General features: G+C 47.6%; 1 protein-coding gene across 1 annotated transcript; it reads right to left on the bottom strand.

The window, feature by feature from the left end:
- Window positions 1-1,886: 1,886 nt before the first annotated feature.
- Window positions 1,887-14,024, bottom strand: MTRF1L (mitochondrial translation release factor 1 like). The gene is made up of 7 exons (XM_078873996.1): window positions 13,138-14,024; window positions 10,757-10,836; window positions 9,146-9,329; window positions 7,753-7,916; window positions 5,358-5,475; window positions 4,312-4,448; window positions 1,887-3,099 (listed from the first exon to the last, which is right to left on the bottom strand). The coding sequence occupies exons 1-7, from the start codon at window positions 13,505-13,507 to the stop codon at window positions 2,887-2,889; spliced, it is 1,266 nt and encodes a 421-aa protein (XP_078730122.1). The 5' UTR covers window positions 13,508-14,024; the 3' UTR covers window positions 1,887-2,886.
- Between the last annotated feature and the right edge of the window lie 512 nt (window positions 14,025-14,536).

The raw sequence follows: 14,536 nt of genomic DNA, 5'->3' as shown, positions 1-14,536 counted from the left end.
AGGCCGGCGCGGAGAGGCCCGCGTCGACAGCGACGCCGTACGTGTCGGCGACCTCGTCCGCGTCGACTCCCATGCGCTCCATTTTCCAGCCGAGGTACGACTCGTCGAGCCTGGGCAGGAACGCCATGCAGAGCCAGACCTCCTCCTACTACAACACGGGGTTGGGCCGGCACTCGCAGTACTCGGGCATCGGCAGTGGTGGCGGGAGCGGCAGCGGTTATTACAGCGGCGGCAGCGGCAACAGCGGCGACCGCTACACCACGCCGCAGCTGCTGCAGCAGCGCCACGTTCCCGATCAGAGCAAGAACGAGAAGCGCCTGCCCAAGTTCATGCAGCGGTTCGTGGTCACGCTGAAACCGAAGAACAAGTGAAGGCGTCTCTCTCGCACAGGGGCCGTTGGGAGCGGGGAATCGTTTTGTTTTGTTAATTAAGCCACGTCGGTCAAACGTGGCCCCGCGATGCTATACCGCAACGATGGTTTTAACGCTAGCCGCAAAGCACTGATACTTTGTATTGCTGTAATATTACGATTTGGGGGGCAAGGAGGGGGAGTACTGTGTACAATGTTAACTGAATACGGCTTGAAATGTGTGTGCATTTATTACAAATGCATTAGGATATTTTATAAATTGTAAGGTTTAAGCTTACTCATGAAATGTTAGGTGGAGGAGTTAAGTTTTTTTTGTCGTGTCTGTATTAAAGTTAAGTTTCGGCGCATGCTGTGCACATTATGAACGCTGCCTTGGGAATGGGATTCCAATAGATGGGATGGAACCACACTGTAGGCCATAGAGGGTTAGATGTAGTGTATTTGGAGGGCTGAACATATGATTTCAGGGTGAAGCCAACTGAACGTTGCAATTCTCAGAAAAACAATGTAAGCAGCTAGGGAAGAGAGTCGTTCGGTAACGTGTTGTGCCTTTTTCAGAACGAACGTGCGATGGCACTCGCGCTAGATTTAATCTGGCCAAATCTGGTTTCAAGAGCGTTTGAAACGTTGCTCGAAAGGTTGTTGCCCGTGATCACCGTGCCAGATTTGTGAAGTTGGCGTGGCCACATTGGTTTGCAGTATCGTCAGGCGGGAAAGGTATTTACAGACCAGTCGATTCGTCACTTAAACGAAACTTGTGTTTTACAGGGTAAGGCCAACTAAGGGATAGAGCTCTTTTTCAGAAAGTGACCTGGCCACAAACGATAGCGCAAGGAAGTGGCTTATCATGTGGTAATTTATAGCAGCCAAAAACGCATGTTTATAGAAATGTGGAGGGGAAAAAACCGGAGGACCCGGAGAAAAATCCACGCGACCACGGGGAGAACATGCAAATTTTAAATATACAGGCGTCGGGGTCGAACCCATGACTCCTGCATACCAGGCGAGGTGGTAAACATCTCGCCACCGCGCCCTTGGGGAAATTCAACAAATGGGAGAAACACAGGTGTGATGGGGGGGACCGTGATGGTTCTCACGACCACCATCACCAATTTGAGTCTTGATAAATATATATTGGTCACTGACTGCACGTTTTAACTACCTATTTGAGGTTTTAGTGTAATAGTCTCATCTTGTTAATAATGCACTCACCGAGCACCTCGTGAAGGTTATATATACTTAACCTTAAGGTGCTCAATGTCTCAAATGTGTAAAGCTTTAGATCAAGGGACGAAGGGCTTTCCCATAATCGAGAAAAAGTTATTCTGATTAAAACAGTTCTCGTTAAAAAATGCTGTTTTCTGTTGAGCTGCAAAGTATAGGGCAATGCTGCAGTGTCTGGGCGTGAACACAATCAAGCCATTCATTCATTTTATATATTTCTACACAAACATATCAAATTACGAGTTCGTGCCAACTCTCCCGCCAGTTTTTGTTGTTGTTATGGAACCGAGGCCAAGCAATATGCGCCCTACTGGGCTCATTCAAGATTGCTCTACCTGGTTCACCCAGCAGAGGAGTGGGGTAAAAAGCCAACAAGGCATGCCAAAAGACGCGCTCCAACAACACGTCACCAAAACACATCGCTAACACCCAAGCAGATATGTTTTATTAGCAGGGACAAAAAGTTCCGCCCTTTGTTTATTTTGTAATTGAAAACGTGCTTTCGAAAAGTTCCAACTCCACGCTTCGACACAGTTTGACGCTGTCGGGAGGCACTACTCGACAGCAGATCCGTCTCTGTATTTTATTGTTTTAACCTTTTTTTTGCAAATTTTTACAAAAGAAAATAAAATTTGTCGAAGCAGCCACCGTGGCCGGCAGTCCAGCCTCGTATTTTACACTCGGACACGTGCCAAGGGCTTTTGCCAAAAGCCACTATAGAACTCGCAAGGGAAGAGAAAACATGGTCATGTAAAAACACCCAGGAGGCAGGCAACGCTTCGAGAAGAACTGTGCCGACTTCAACCACGGCGCACACGATACCGATTTCCTTAAATTGACGAGTCGTTGAGGTTACTGTGTGCTCGGCCAGGGTCAGGATCGTGCTGGAGATGTCCTGGTGATGCTAAAGAATAGGCGTTCGGTCACAATCGGTGTCCAGGGCCAAAGTGAGTCGGCAAATGCTGAAGGCTGGGTATAGGTCAGGTGTGTCCTTGACAAGTATAACTCCACTGGCTTACCGGTAAGCGTAATTGCACACACACACGTTACCGATTCGCTTGAGTCAACGCATCGCTGAGACGCTAACGGTTCGTTCGGAGAGGTGGGCCCAGGTGGACTGTTTAGGGTTAAGTTGTATGTGCTGCTGTCAGGAGCACATCCCTGAAACACCATTCCACTTCGGGTTCAGGTAGAGGTCTCAACAGGAGACTGAGTTGGGTGAGTTCACGATAACACAGCATCTATCCTGGGCACTGGCTTGTCCGGCAACCGATGAAAAGCTTGGTCGTGGGTCAAGTGGCCCCTTCGTCGTACGAGCTGAGCAGCTCGGCGAGCGCCTCCGTGCGTGCGACCTCCTGCAGGGCGGCCACCATGTGGTCCAGGGCCTCCCCGCCCTCCAGGAAGGTGGCAACGCCATGCACAGTGCGGCCAATGCGGTGGTCCGTGATCCGGTCCTGCATGAAGTTGTACGTCCGGATCTTCTCCGAGCGGCCTCGGGATCCAACCTGGACAACGGGGCAAGGGAGCAGAGCAGGGGTTCTGACGGATTTCAGGAAAGCGCGCACGCACACACACACCCGGGCCAGACCTCCCGCTGTCCTCCCGTATACAATAGAATGTGCTTCCTTGGCCCTCGCCTTTCCCAACAGACTGCAGAACTTCCGCAGGAAAGGACAATGTTTACACTGGACTTGGGAACCGAAACTGTGAGACAATTTTTTCTTAAATTGCAGTTGAATTTCAAATATTTGTATTACCACGAGATGGCCGGGTGGCTCAGGTGGTTCACGTTGTGTTAAGAGCAATGATCTCGCACCGATGAGATCATGGGTTTGAGTCCGGGCAGCCATGCGACCTTAAATTTGGTTCTCAAGTTGAGCAAGAACCAAAAAAATACTTGGTAGACCTCATTTATCCATCTCCTTGGTTCTTTCGGTAAAGTCACGTAGAAGGGAAATAATAAAATAATAAAAATAAAACATAAGTAAATAATTCTCACGACGTTTTTCGGCCACAACGCAAGCAGCCGTTCTCAGGTGAAGAACAGATCTGTCGGAAAGTCTTTCGTGAGAATTATTTTATTATGTTTTATTTTTATTATTTTATTATTTCCCTTCTACGTGACTTTACCGAAAGAACCAAGAAGATGAATCCCTGCAGTCACGAAAGCTTTAAATCGAAACTCATTTATCCACTTGATTAAACATTGCACATTGGTGAATTCATTATTTGGTTCCTTTATCATGCGACGATCATTCTACGCAAGGCACTGAAAAGGTGTACTACTTAGTATACTATACATAATATACGCAACTGAGCGACTCTGGAAGTAGTGCTGTGGGAAGCGATGATCTCGCAGAGCTTGTGAGATTACCGATTGGCATGGTTGGCTATGTACGGTGCAAAAGAAGTTCAACAAACATACATCAGCCCAACATCACGTATCCAACTGGCTGGTGGCTGAGAAAGTGACCATCTAAAAAAAGTACAGTAATACCATGCGCAAACTGCTTTAAACAAGGAGCTTCAGTAGAAAGCGAATGTGCATAAGATAAAGAATACATCACAGTGTGTGAAAAGGTCGTAATTAGGAACACCTATAGGAGTTCCGTCTTCACGCGGCGACACAAATGGCGAAAGAGCGGCAGCGGCGGAAGGCAACTGGAAGAATTGTTTCAAGTGGCGAGGCGAGCCGTGGGCCGGTGGCAACCGCGGACCTGGAGTTTGCGTGCCGTCTGCTGCTTGCTCAGCCGCTCTTCAAGCTGCAAGTCGTAGAGCTTGGCTCGGAGAATCGTCATCGCCTGCTTGAGGTTCTGGATTTGCGAGCGTTCCTTCTGGCACTCGGACACCACGCCTGCGGCCAAAACGCTCGGTCAATTCTCACAAACTTGGACAAGCTTCAAGTTTACTTTGTTTTGGCTAGGTGAGGACTCGTGAGGGGCTAGGATGGTCTCATTTGCAGGAATGACCCGGGTTGCCAAAATTACAAAAGCAAAAATAGATCAAATACAGCAGTGAAGCAAATATAAATAAAACATTTGTGTGTCAATGAGAATGTTAGGGCTGGTTCTGAAAGCTATGCCGTATTATACACACGTATATCACATAGCACTCAAGGACATGTTGGTGCCTGCACCACATCCGGCCACTTCTGTCTGCCTGTCTGATATTGGATCCTCTGTGTTGGCAGTGGAGAAAAAGCAAAGTAAAAAAAAATCTGCCACCTTCGCATGCATGCGTACATACGTACATACGCACGTAAATACATTCATGTTATTTACAAGCAGGTGACGAGCCCATCGAGGAAACAAGATGCTTGTGCAGAGGAGAACCTTTTCATTAATTTATTTTTAGGTTAAAGCCACTGCCAAAAGTATTGAAAAAATATAGATGATTGTGCTTAAATTTTGTAGGAAAGGCTGGAAAGCTGAAATTACACACAAATATAGCAAAGGCCATGTTTTTTTTTAAACAAGAATGTTTGAATATGTACACCAAAATTTAGAGACCATTTCCACTCAAACAGCAAGTTTCGCTTAAAATTCTAATTTGTTTTAAATCATATGCTAGTTACGGACAAAAATATACCCATCATCAGTGAACAAAGACATTTCCCGCCCATGAATTTGCGATGCTAAAACCCGGGACGGTTTGTCACGGTCTCAGCGCAATGGAAAAAAAAAGTACGTACGTGTGCCCGCAGGAACGGCCCAGTAAGAGGGAGAGAGAGAGAGAGAGAATGGGCCAGTGTGAGTGTCCACACCTGTGGGGAGGTGAGTGATGCGCACGGAGCTGTCCGTGGTGTTGACACTCTGGCCCCCTGCCCCGCTCGCCCGCTTCGTCTCAATGCGGAGCTCCTTCGGGCTGATGTTCAGCTCAATCTGAGTTTAAAATTAGTCAGAGACACCGCGGAATCAACCTCTTCATTTATCCTGGAGCAATCCGATTAGCCACGAAGCTCTTTTTTCACAGATGTCCAGCAGGAGGCGGGTCAGAAAGTTACAGCAACAAAGAGTACAAAAAAACAATCGGAGTGCAAAGTATAGAAACGGGAAGGGGCCAGGCCAGAGCTAGCTAGAGCCTACGCAGCGCATAAGCTAACAACTGTTCACTGCACTCCAAACAAATAGTAATCCAAATGCGGTTGTTTTCATCATTGGGCTGCGTGTTGAGCATTTCATTCCTCCAGCTTTTGCCCCTCTCTCATCTTACCTGATTCTCCAGCACGTTGTCTATGCTCCAGAAATAAAGGCATCCTTCTTACAAAGCTCACAGTCAACCGTCGTTCCATGGGCGGTTGCTCCTTCTCGGTTCTGCTCCTGCTGTATGGAATTCTCTTACACTTGATTTTTGTGCAGTTGAGACTCTGTCCTTGTTCAAGTCAACACTGATGACCAATTCCTTTTGATGTTGCATGCAGCTAATTTTGCCATGTTATTTTCTTCCCCCTGTTTTAAGTGTCTGGAGATGCGGCTGCATTTAGATGCTAGTATATAAATTCTGTTTTGTATTGAATTCCTGAAGACTCCTCGAACTTAGTGCGTGGCAAAAGGTTGAGAAATGCTCAGCGCCCATTTGTCAAAGGTGGTGGCAGTTTTCTGCCATACTTCACCACATTAGTCACCACGGTCCAGAATCAAACTCAGGTTGTCAACTTCATAGCACATTGCACTAACCACTGCAGTTCCACTCCTAGGATGTAACTGAGGGTTTAACATATACAAGCATGTGTCGCATTGCACTACAGTATAATTATTGTCTGTATAGCCATGTAAATTGGATTTTTACTTAAACTTGACTGCATTTACAACCTTCACGTCATAAGCTGCTAAGCCTTCTGATTAATGAGCTAATCCGTGAATTACATAACTTATATTAATAATTGAAAATATAAATCCATTAAACAAACTGCAATACATCCAACTCACTTGACAAGGCAATATTTAACTTTACTGACAGGCTAAACGCAAAGTTATAATTTTCACTTTTAGCAGTGCGACTAAAAGTTTGAAAAAAATTCCATTAACATGTTTGATTTACGGGGTGCAGTGACATCGCGAGGGCAAGCTTGCTGAACCTGCGTGACTCAAAACTGGAACCCCGCCGAATGTTTAACAATGTGAACTTGTTCAGATTAGGGACGTTCTGGGCATCGGGCCAGGACAATATCCGATTCCCTCCGTTGGTCGTGAATCCCAAGGGGTCGCACGCAGCTGCCTGCTCCGGGATATTGGTTCAATAGAAATAAAAAAAACCCCTAACATTAGCTGGGTTTGTGTCACCCCGTAACCCCCCACCCCACTTTGCAATGGTATATTGTTGTATAAAATGCTGCAATCGATTCTGCAGTGGAAGTCTTTTGAAAGACACCCTTGCAAACGTCTCATCGTACCGCGATCGATGCATTAAAACAGCCCCAATAAAACAATACGGTGTCATTCTGTTTATAACTCAAGAACCAAAAGTAGCATAAAGTATATTTAAAGATAGACCTTTGCAACGTCTCATCGTATCGCTATGGATGCAGTAAACGTTTCTTGCCATTCTCTTTACAACTCAGGAACCAAAAGCAGTATAAAGAATGAGCAATGTGCCATCAAAGTGTAGCACCTTTCCAAAATGCATTTTTGTTGTTGTTCAGGGTGTGATGTGATCTGGAGAACGGCCAAAAACGTTGAGTGGAGTGATTTTTCTTGGTTGCACTTGCTCACTGGAGACACCTATGGGCTGATATCTGATTTATAATATTTTCACAAAAAAATTATGCTAAAAACACTCATTTTGACTGTACATTTTCGGGACAGCCATGTACAAAAAGATAACTTCCTGTGCACACGGCAGGGGTGGCATGATGGCGCACGGGTGTTTTGAAGCTAGTCTAACAACGTTATAACTCGTGCTTAAAGTTTGGAGAAGGTAAAATAATGCAAGGACCAGGAACCTCCTCTACACATGTGGCTGTGTGTTGCGTGGGCGGCAGGGTATATTTTTTCAATAAAAAAATCGATTCTGGTTTCTTTACGGATGTATGTTGAACTTCTTTCACAACGTACGTATCCAACCGTGCTAATCGGAGGTGCGGGGAAAGGACAACTAACTAAACGAACCAAACTTATACACGAAATGGAACGCACGATGATCACCCATCCCCGTGTCACCTCGGAGGGCTGGCGCAGCACGGCGACGGTGATGGTGCTGGTGTGCACGCGCCCCTTCGACTCGGTGCGCGGGATCCGCTGCACGCGGTGGACTCCGCCCTCGAAGCACAGCAGGCGGTACGCGCCCTCGCCCGTGATGCACGCCGTCGCGTGTCGCAGGCCCCCTGCACGCATTAACAACAAAAATATACAAGGGAAAAAAAGGACGCGTATGGGTGGATTCTGTAAACGGTCCTCGCGAGTGTTTAATTCGCGATCGCGTTGCCGTGAATTTTCAAAACTTCAAGCGGTCATGACTTCGTGGGAGAGGCGAGCGTGTGCATGGCGTGGTGATGTCCAGCGGCTTGCCTCGCCAACTTCACCAACCGGTGTGGTTAAGTATATGGTCACAATCACCCCCGTAGCTCAATGTTGTGGGCAGGACCCCATCCAGCGGAGGATTGACAGAATAAATTTTAGTTAATGAATCGATCCATTATTATATGCCTAATGGACATGCTCGTCTTACCCGCCTTTCGATAGCCGTATGCGGCAATGAGAAATTTGGTGCTGTGCCCCGTCTGACTGAAGTTGATGTTGGCATTCATTTTCCACTGTTACAATTTAATAAAAAAACACAGCCGGCCAGCCACGCTTGTGATATTTGGCACCACGCCTGCAAGCTGCTCTAAAGAGAAAGTAAGTTACATTTTTTCTTTCAAGCTACATGCCGCGCTACCCTCTGGCAGACAGGACGCACCTGGCCTGGCGGTAGTGGTGTCTGCGAGTGTGTGCGTGTTGGGGCGGGAGCTGTGGCGTCGTGGTTAGCGCACTGCGCTACAAACCCTAGCGACCCGAGTTTGATTTCCAGCCAAGACTAACACCAGTGGTTATTATCTGAACTGGTCCTGTGCTTCCCCTAGGTCGATTCAGCCTCAAAAGGATATCTGGTGCAGTGTGTAAACATCAACACTGGTGAGATCAGAGATGGCCAGATGTGGTTCTAGCCACACCACCTCTGCGTGTACCATGCTGCTGGCTTTCATAGGTGCTCGCTCAACTGCACTTGCCCCAACGGTCTGCAGTGCTATAGAGGGAGCTTTGTCTTTTGTGTGCGAGCAACAACGTGCCTGTGGATAACGAGAATGCGTTTGCGGATAGCAAGAGCTGTGTAAGCCAGTGTTCTTCATTGCAAAGCCTGTGGGCCACTGGCGGCATCTAGTGGCCATTCGTGCGGCTCCTGATGTGCAGTCCCCGACGATACACAAATGTGAAAACATCCCCCATCATGCTGTCAAATCCTAATGGTTCCAAATGTGTGGCGGCCCTCACACTGATGATGTCCTATCAGCGAAAGTGCTCCCCTCCTCCCTCCGAAAATTAGTGAAGATCACTGGTATAAGGTGGCGCTCACCCATCTCGCTCCATTGGTACTGCAGCCTTTCGAAGCACCAGTTCTGATGCAGCGCGTAGTTCTCGTACATGTCGAACACCTCCGCCGTGAAGAGCATTGCCTCCTGGCCGCCCACGCCCGCATACACCTCCAGCAGCAGCTCCCCCTCGTCCTCCTCATCCCCCGGCAGCAGCAAGGCCAGCACCTGCGCCAGCAAGACCCGCCACCCCAGCCCCAACACACACACACGCGTACAAAAAGCATCAGAATTAATGATGCTTTAGTATATTTAGTATTTGTGCAATTCGTATAGCACAGTGTTCTTCCCTAATTTTCAGAGTGGGGGGCCCACTTTCACCGAAAAGACATCAGTGTGTGGGCAGCTACACATATGAAACCAGTGGGTTTGACAGCATGATGGGGTGCTTTCACATTTGTGCATTGTCGGGGGCTGCACATCAGGGGCCGTACTAAAGGCCACCAGTGGCCCGTGGGACTTGCAATGAAGAACACTGGTATCACAGCAGGCTTTCACGAAGGCACTGTGGTTCACAGACGGACACAGTCTGCCAGTAGGGGGAAGATGTTGCTAGGTGGTTTTGCACAATTAATTTGGGTGTAAATTTGACCAATTTTTGGCAAGTTTGCACCGTGAAGCCGGCATACATAGCCTAATCTAGAGAATGACATCACGGGATCTTTCACGTACAATATGAAGCTTCATATTAATCAGGGAAATGCCTGGGCTCAAACCGTTAACCTCTGCAAAAAGCTGCAAACGTGTTAACGATCAGTCATGTCACCACTCCCCGGACCTCTATGGTTACATGAATGCTTGATTGAGACATGTTATAGCACCGCCCTTTTCCGCTGTGCAACATCATGTGCAATTAAATATAAATTGTGACCTAATGTTTTATGACTCAATGACACCTAAATGGGGGGGGGGCGGTGACACAATGTTTAGCTCATCGTACGATGAACCAGGCAACCCGAGCTCGTTTCTCCTGGCCATGGCTAACATCAGTGTCAAGTGATATTTCAAGCGGTCTTGGGATCTCACGTCACCAACCCCATCTGAGACGAGCATGGCAAAGTATGATAAACAGCCCCAATAAAACAGTACGGTGTGGGAGGGCCTTCACCCAGCAGTGGCTTGACAAAGGACTGTCAATTTTTGAAAAACTGCAGCCCTGTGTCACTCTCCTGCTGGATAAAAGTCTCCCCACACAATGCCACTCAAGGGGGTTGTTTGATCATAGAGCACCATGCTGCTCAGCGCAGGTTGGTGGTGAAGGGGAGTAAGTGCCAGGATCAGTTCAGATATTTCTCGCCACTGATGTGAGCTGGAGCAGGGAATCGAACGGAGGTTGCCAAGTTTGCAGCGTAATGTGCAAACTACTGCACCACCACTGTCAGTCTGTTTTTTATATATACCTAAAGTGTCCTTACACTTTGCACTTACATGGGTAATTTACTTGGTTATGAAGTTATACAGATTCATGTATGTATGCATGTATTGTTTAGTAGTAAGAACTAATATTTGCATAGAATATTTTTTCAATGATACCCAAGTATAATTATTGTTAATGGTACCCAAGGGGACTTCAATGCCTAAGGAAAATAGGGTACCTTTTCCTGCAACTCGTGAATTTTTGCTTTGCAGATTTCATTTTCTTCCTCAGCTAGTTTTCTCATCTCTTCATCGCAATCTGCCCAAAAACACAGAAAGGTAAAAACTGATGAAACACGTTCGCTCAGAACTGGCCGTCTTGTTACATAATGTACAACAATCACACACACACAACGCTGTGAATAAAACATCAGCAAACATGATCGCATAAACTACAATTCAATTGTGAATTTAAAAAAATACCGAGTGTTTAATTATTCACGAACAAAGCACCACCATCTGGTCTGGATGTTTTAATGCACCTCTCTCCCTGATTAAAATTCCACTCTGCAAGTTGACTCCGAATTCATGTTTAATGTTTGCCAGTATTATAATGCCCTTCAGTTATCCAGGTAAGCCTCACCGAGTACTAAGGTAGATTTTTTTTCAGGAGGGTACAGCACGAAGGGCATTTGGCGCATTTAATTCCCGTAATGTTCCACTGTAATTCTATCCTCCCATTTCCATGTTCCACACCTTTAACAAAACTGCACTGACCAGCTCGGTGAAGTGTGACCTGCTTACCGTTCCTGTACTGCGTATGTACGTTGAACTTCTTTCGCACCGTACGGAGCCATCCGTGCTAAACCTATCGGGGTGTTTGTATTGCCTGTTGATGTAACTTGCTGACCAGCCCCTACTGGATATGTGAAAAAAGAGCTTAATAGCTCATCGGATTCCTCCAGTCCCCACACGATATGAGGGGGCCCTCATCCACAAAATGGCTGTTGGATGCTGGTAAAAGGCGGGACGTATCATCGCACCACACAGCAAGCAGCTTATGGCCAATATCACTGATCTGGGCCATAAGCTGCCTGCTGGTATTATCAGTGTGTGGAGCAAGCAGATGCTGTCACCTCACATTACATCAGGCAATGATGGGTTAAACTCACATTTGAGCAGGAATGTGATTATACCATGTCTCAAGTGTACAGAAGTTAGTGCACTATGTAAGTGGCGTTATGTTAACTGCCTCGCCTGGTATACAGGAGGTCGTGGGTTCGATCCCGACCCTGACGCCTGAATACTTGGAGTTTGCGTGTCTCTCTCCCACGTGGTCGTGTAGATTTTTGTCCGTGTCCTCAGGTTTTTCCCTCCACATTTAGAAACGTGCGTTTAGAGTATTTGGCTGCTATAACTTTACACGTGATAAGCCACTTCGTTGGACTATCATTTGTGGGCAGATCGCTTCTTAAAAAGAGCTGCGTAGGTCAGTGGGCCTTACCTGGTAAAATAAAACGTCGTTTAGTTTCATAGTTTAGTGTTAAGTGTGCAATGGGAAGTTATGTGTCAGCTCACATATGCAGCTGAATTATGATTGCACCATGTCATAGTGCAGCAGGAAGTGATGTCACCTTGTAGTGTAGCAGGAAGGTGATGCACTATCTCTTGGTGCAGCAGAGAGTGATGTCACCTTATAGTGCAGCAGGTGATGCACTATGTCATTGTGCAGCATGAAGTGATGTCACCTTGTAGTGTAGCAGGTAGTTGATGCACTATGTAATAGTGCAGCAGGAAGTGATGTCACCTTGTAGTGTAGCAGGAAGGTGATGCACTATGTCATTGTGCAGCAGGTAGTGATGTCACCTTATAGTGCAGCAGGTAGTTGATGCACTATGTGATTGTGCCGCAGGTAGTGATGTCACCTTAAAGTGTAATCAGGTAGTTGATGTACTATGTAATTGTGCTGCAGTAAGTGACGTCACCTTGTAGTGTAGCAGGTAGTTGATGCACCATGTCAATGTGCAGCAGGGAGTGACGTCACCTTGTAGTGTAGCAGGTAAGTGATGCACCATGTAATCGTGCAGCAGGGAGTGACGTCACCTTGTAGTGTAGCAGGTAGGTGATGCACCATGTCATAGTGCAGCAGGGAGTGATATCACCTTGTAGTGCAGCAGGAAGGTGATGCACTATGTCATTGTGCAGTAGGTAGTGATGTCACCTTATAGTGCAGCAGGTGATGCACTATGTCATTGTGCAGCAGGAAGTGATGTCACCTTGTAGTGAGCAGGTAGTTGATGCACTATGTCGTGTGCAGCAGGAAGTGATGTCACCTTGTAGTGTAGCAGGAAGGTGATGCACTATGTAATTGTGCAGCAGGTAGTGGATGCACCATGTAATTGTGCAGCAGGGAGTGACGTCAGCTTGTAGTGTAGTAGGTAGTTGATGCACCATGTCATAGTGCAGCAGGGAGTGATGTCACCTTGTAGTGTAGCAGGTAGTTATGTCACCTTACAGTGTAGCAGGTTGTTGATGCACCATGTAATTCTGCATCAGGGATAAACCCCTTTATAAATGTGCACCGTGTCATTGTGCAGCTGCACAGGGAATGTCCTCTCACCGTGTAGCAAGGAGTCGAGGTGCCGCATCTCTTCCCGCCTCGCCTGCAGCTGCTTCACGTAGGCAGCCACGGTCGCTTTCTTCCCGGGGCTCATACCAACCTCCTTCCCCCCCTCCATCATCACCACCTCACCATCATCACCCCCCATCTCCCGCGGCTCGGTCACTATCTTCTCCAGGTACCTCTGCAGCCTGGGGTCCTGGAAGGTCGCCTCTGCCCAGCTCGCAGAGCTGTACAACCTGGACGAGGCTGCAGCAGCGGGGATGGAGAGACGCCGGCCCCAGCAGCGAGGTCCCCGTGGCCTCAGGGGACCCCGCGAGGCCAAGGTCCCCATTGCCCGCAGCAGCAGGCGACCCCCCTGCAGCCTCATGACGCGGCCGGGTTGGGCGCAACAAAGCCGGCAGGCTGAGCAGGAAAGGCGGAAGGGCTGCGGCCTATCGTTCTCGGTGTCTGGGCCCTGTTTTTCTTCGAGATTTTTTTTGACGTTATGACTGAATCACGGTTATGTTTAAGAAGTTAGGATTGTGTTACGACGCCATAACAACGTTGTTGTACTATTCGTGCTTGCGCTGTTACGGTTGTGCAGCGTATGCACCGCAATAGTTTGAAGCGTATCGCACCGTGCAATGTTGACCCTACCGGCAATATCGTGCGTATGTTCAGCTTTAGATAATGTTTACTGTCAATTACAATAAGTGCCTCGCCTCAGTGTCGCACGGAGTGTAACGCACGTGCATTTTACGTTGTACATAGAGCAATTAATGAACTTTTACAGCGATAAAATACCACGCATTGACATCAAGTTCAAGTTCATCGATACTTCGATGATCCAAAAGCCTCCTCCTCATCGTCTCTCGCCACCGATTTTGTACATTCCCCCCCCCCCCCCCACAAGGTTTAGATATTCTTATTTCTTGTAAGTTCTAAATGTCCGCATAAAGGCAACGCTGCACCCGCACTTGCAATGCACCGCGTACAGTGACCGGTACAGTGGCACACAAAGACAAAGGTCCCCCGTGTAGCCTGCAACAGACTTGGGGCAAGTGCTGTGAGCGAGCGGCACCTATGAACGCCGGTGCGGCACACGAGGGGGTGGCCGATACCACGCCCGACCGCCTTTGTCTCTCAACAGCGGTGACGTTCACTACACACCGCACCAGGTTACTCGTTTGAGGCTGAGTCGACCTAGGGGGAGGCACAGGACCGGTTCAGATAATCGTCCACTCGCTAACCGCCACACAACTGCAAACAAAGACAAAGATCCCCCGTGTAGCCTGTAACATTGTCAATTTAGATTGGTATGTTATCTAAAGATAGCTTCAGCGACTGTTCTGCCATGTTATTAATGATGTCATCAAAGTGTAGAAGTTGTCAATCGATATTCTGAAGACCCCCATCG

Source organism: Lampetra fluviatilis, chromosome 2, assembly GCF_964198595.1.
Source record: "Lampetra fluviatilis chromosome 2, kcLamFluv1.1, whole genome shotgun sequence".
Classification (NCBI taxonomy): Eukaryota; Metazoa; Chordata; class Hyperoartia; order Petromyzontiformes; family Petromyzontidae; genus Lampetra; species Lampetra fluviatilis.
Note: the sequence above shows the minus strand (reverse complement) of the source record. Positions and strands in the feature narration are given on the sequence as shown.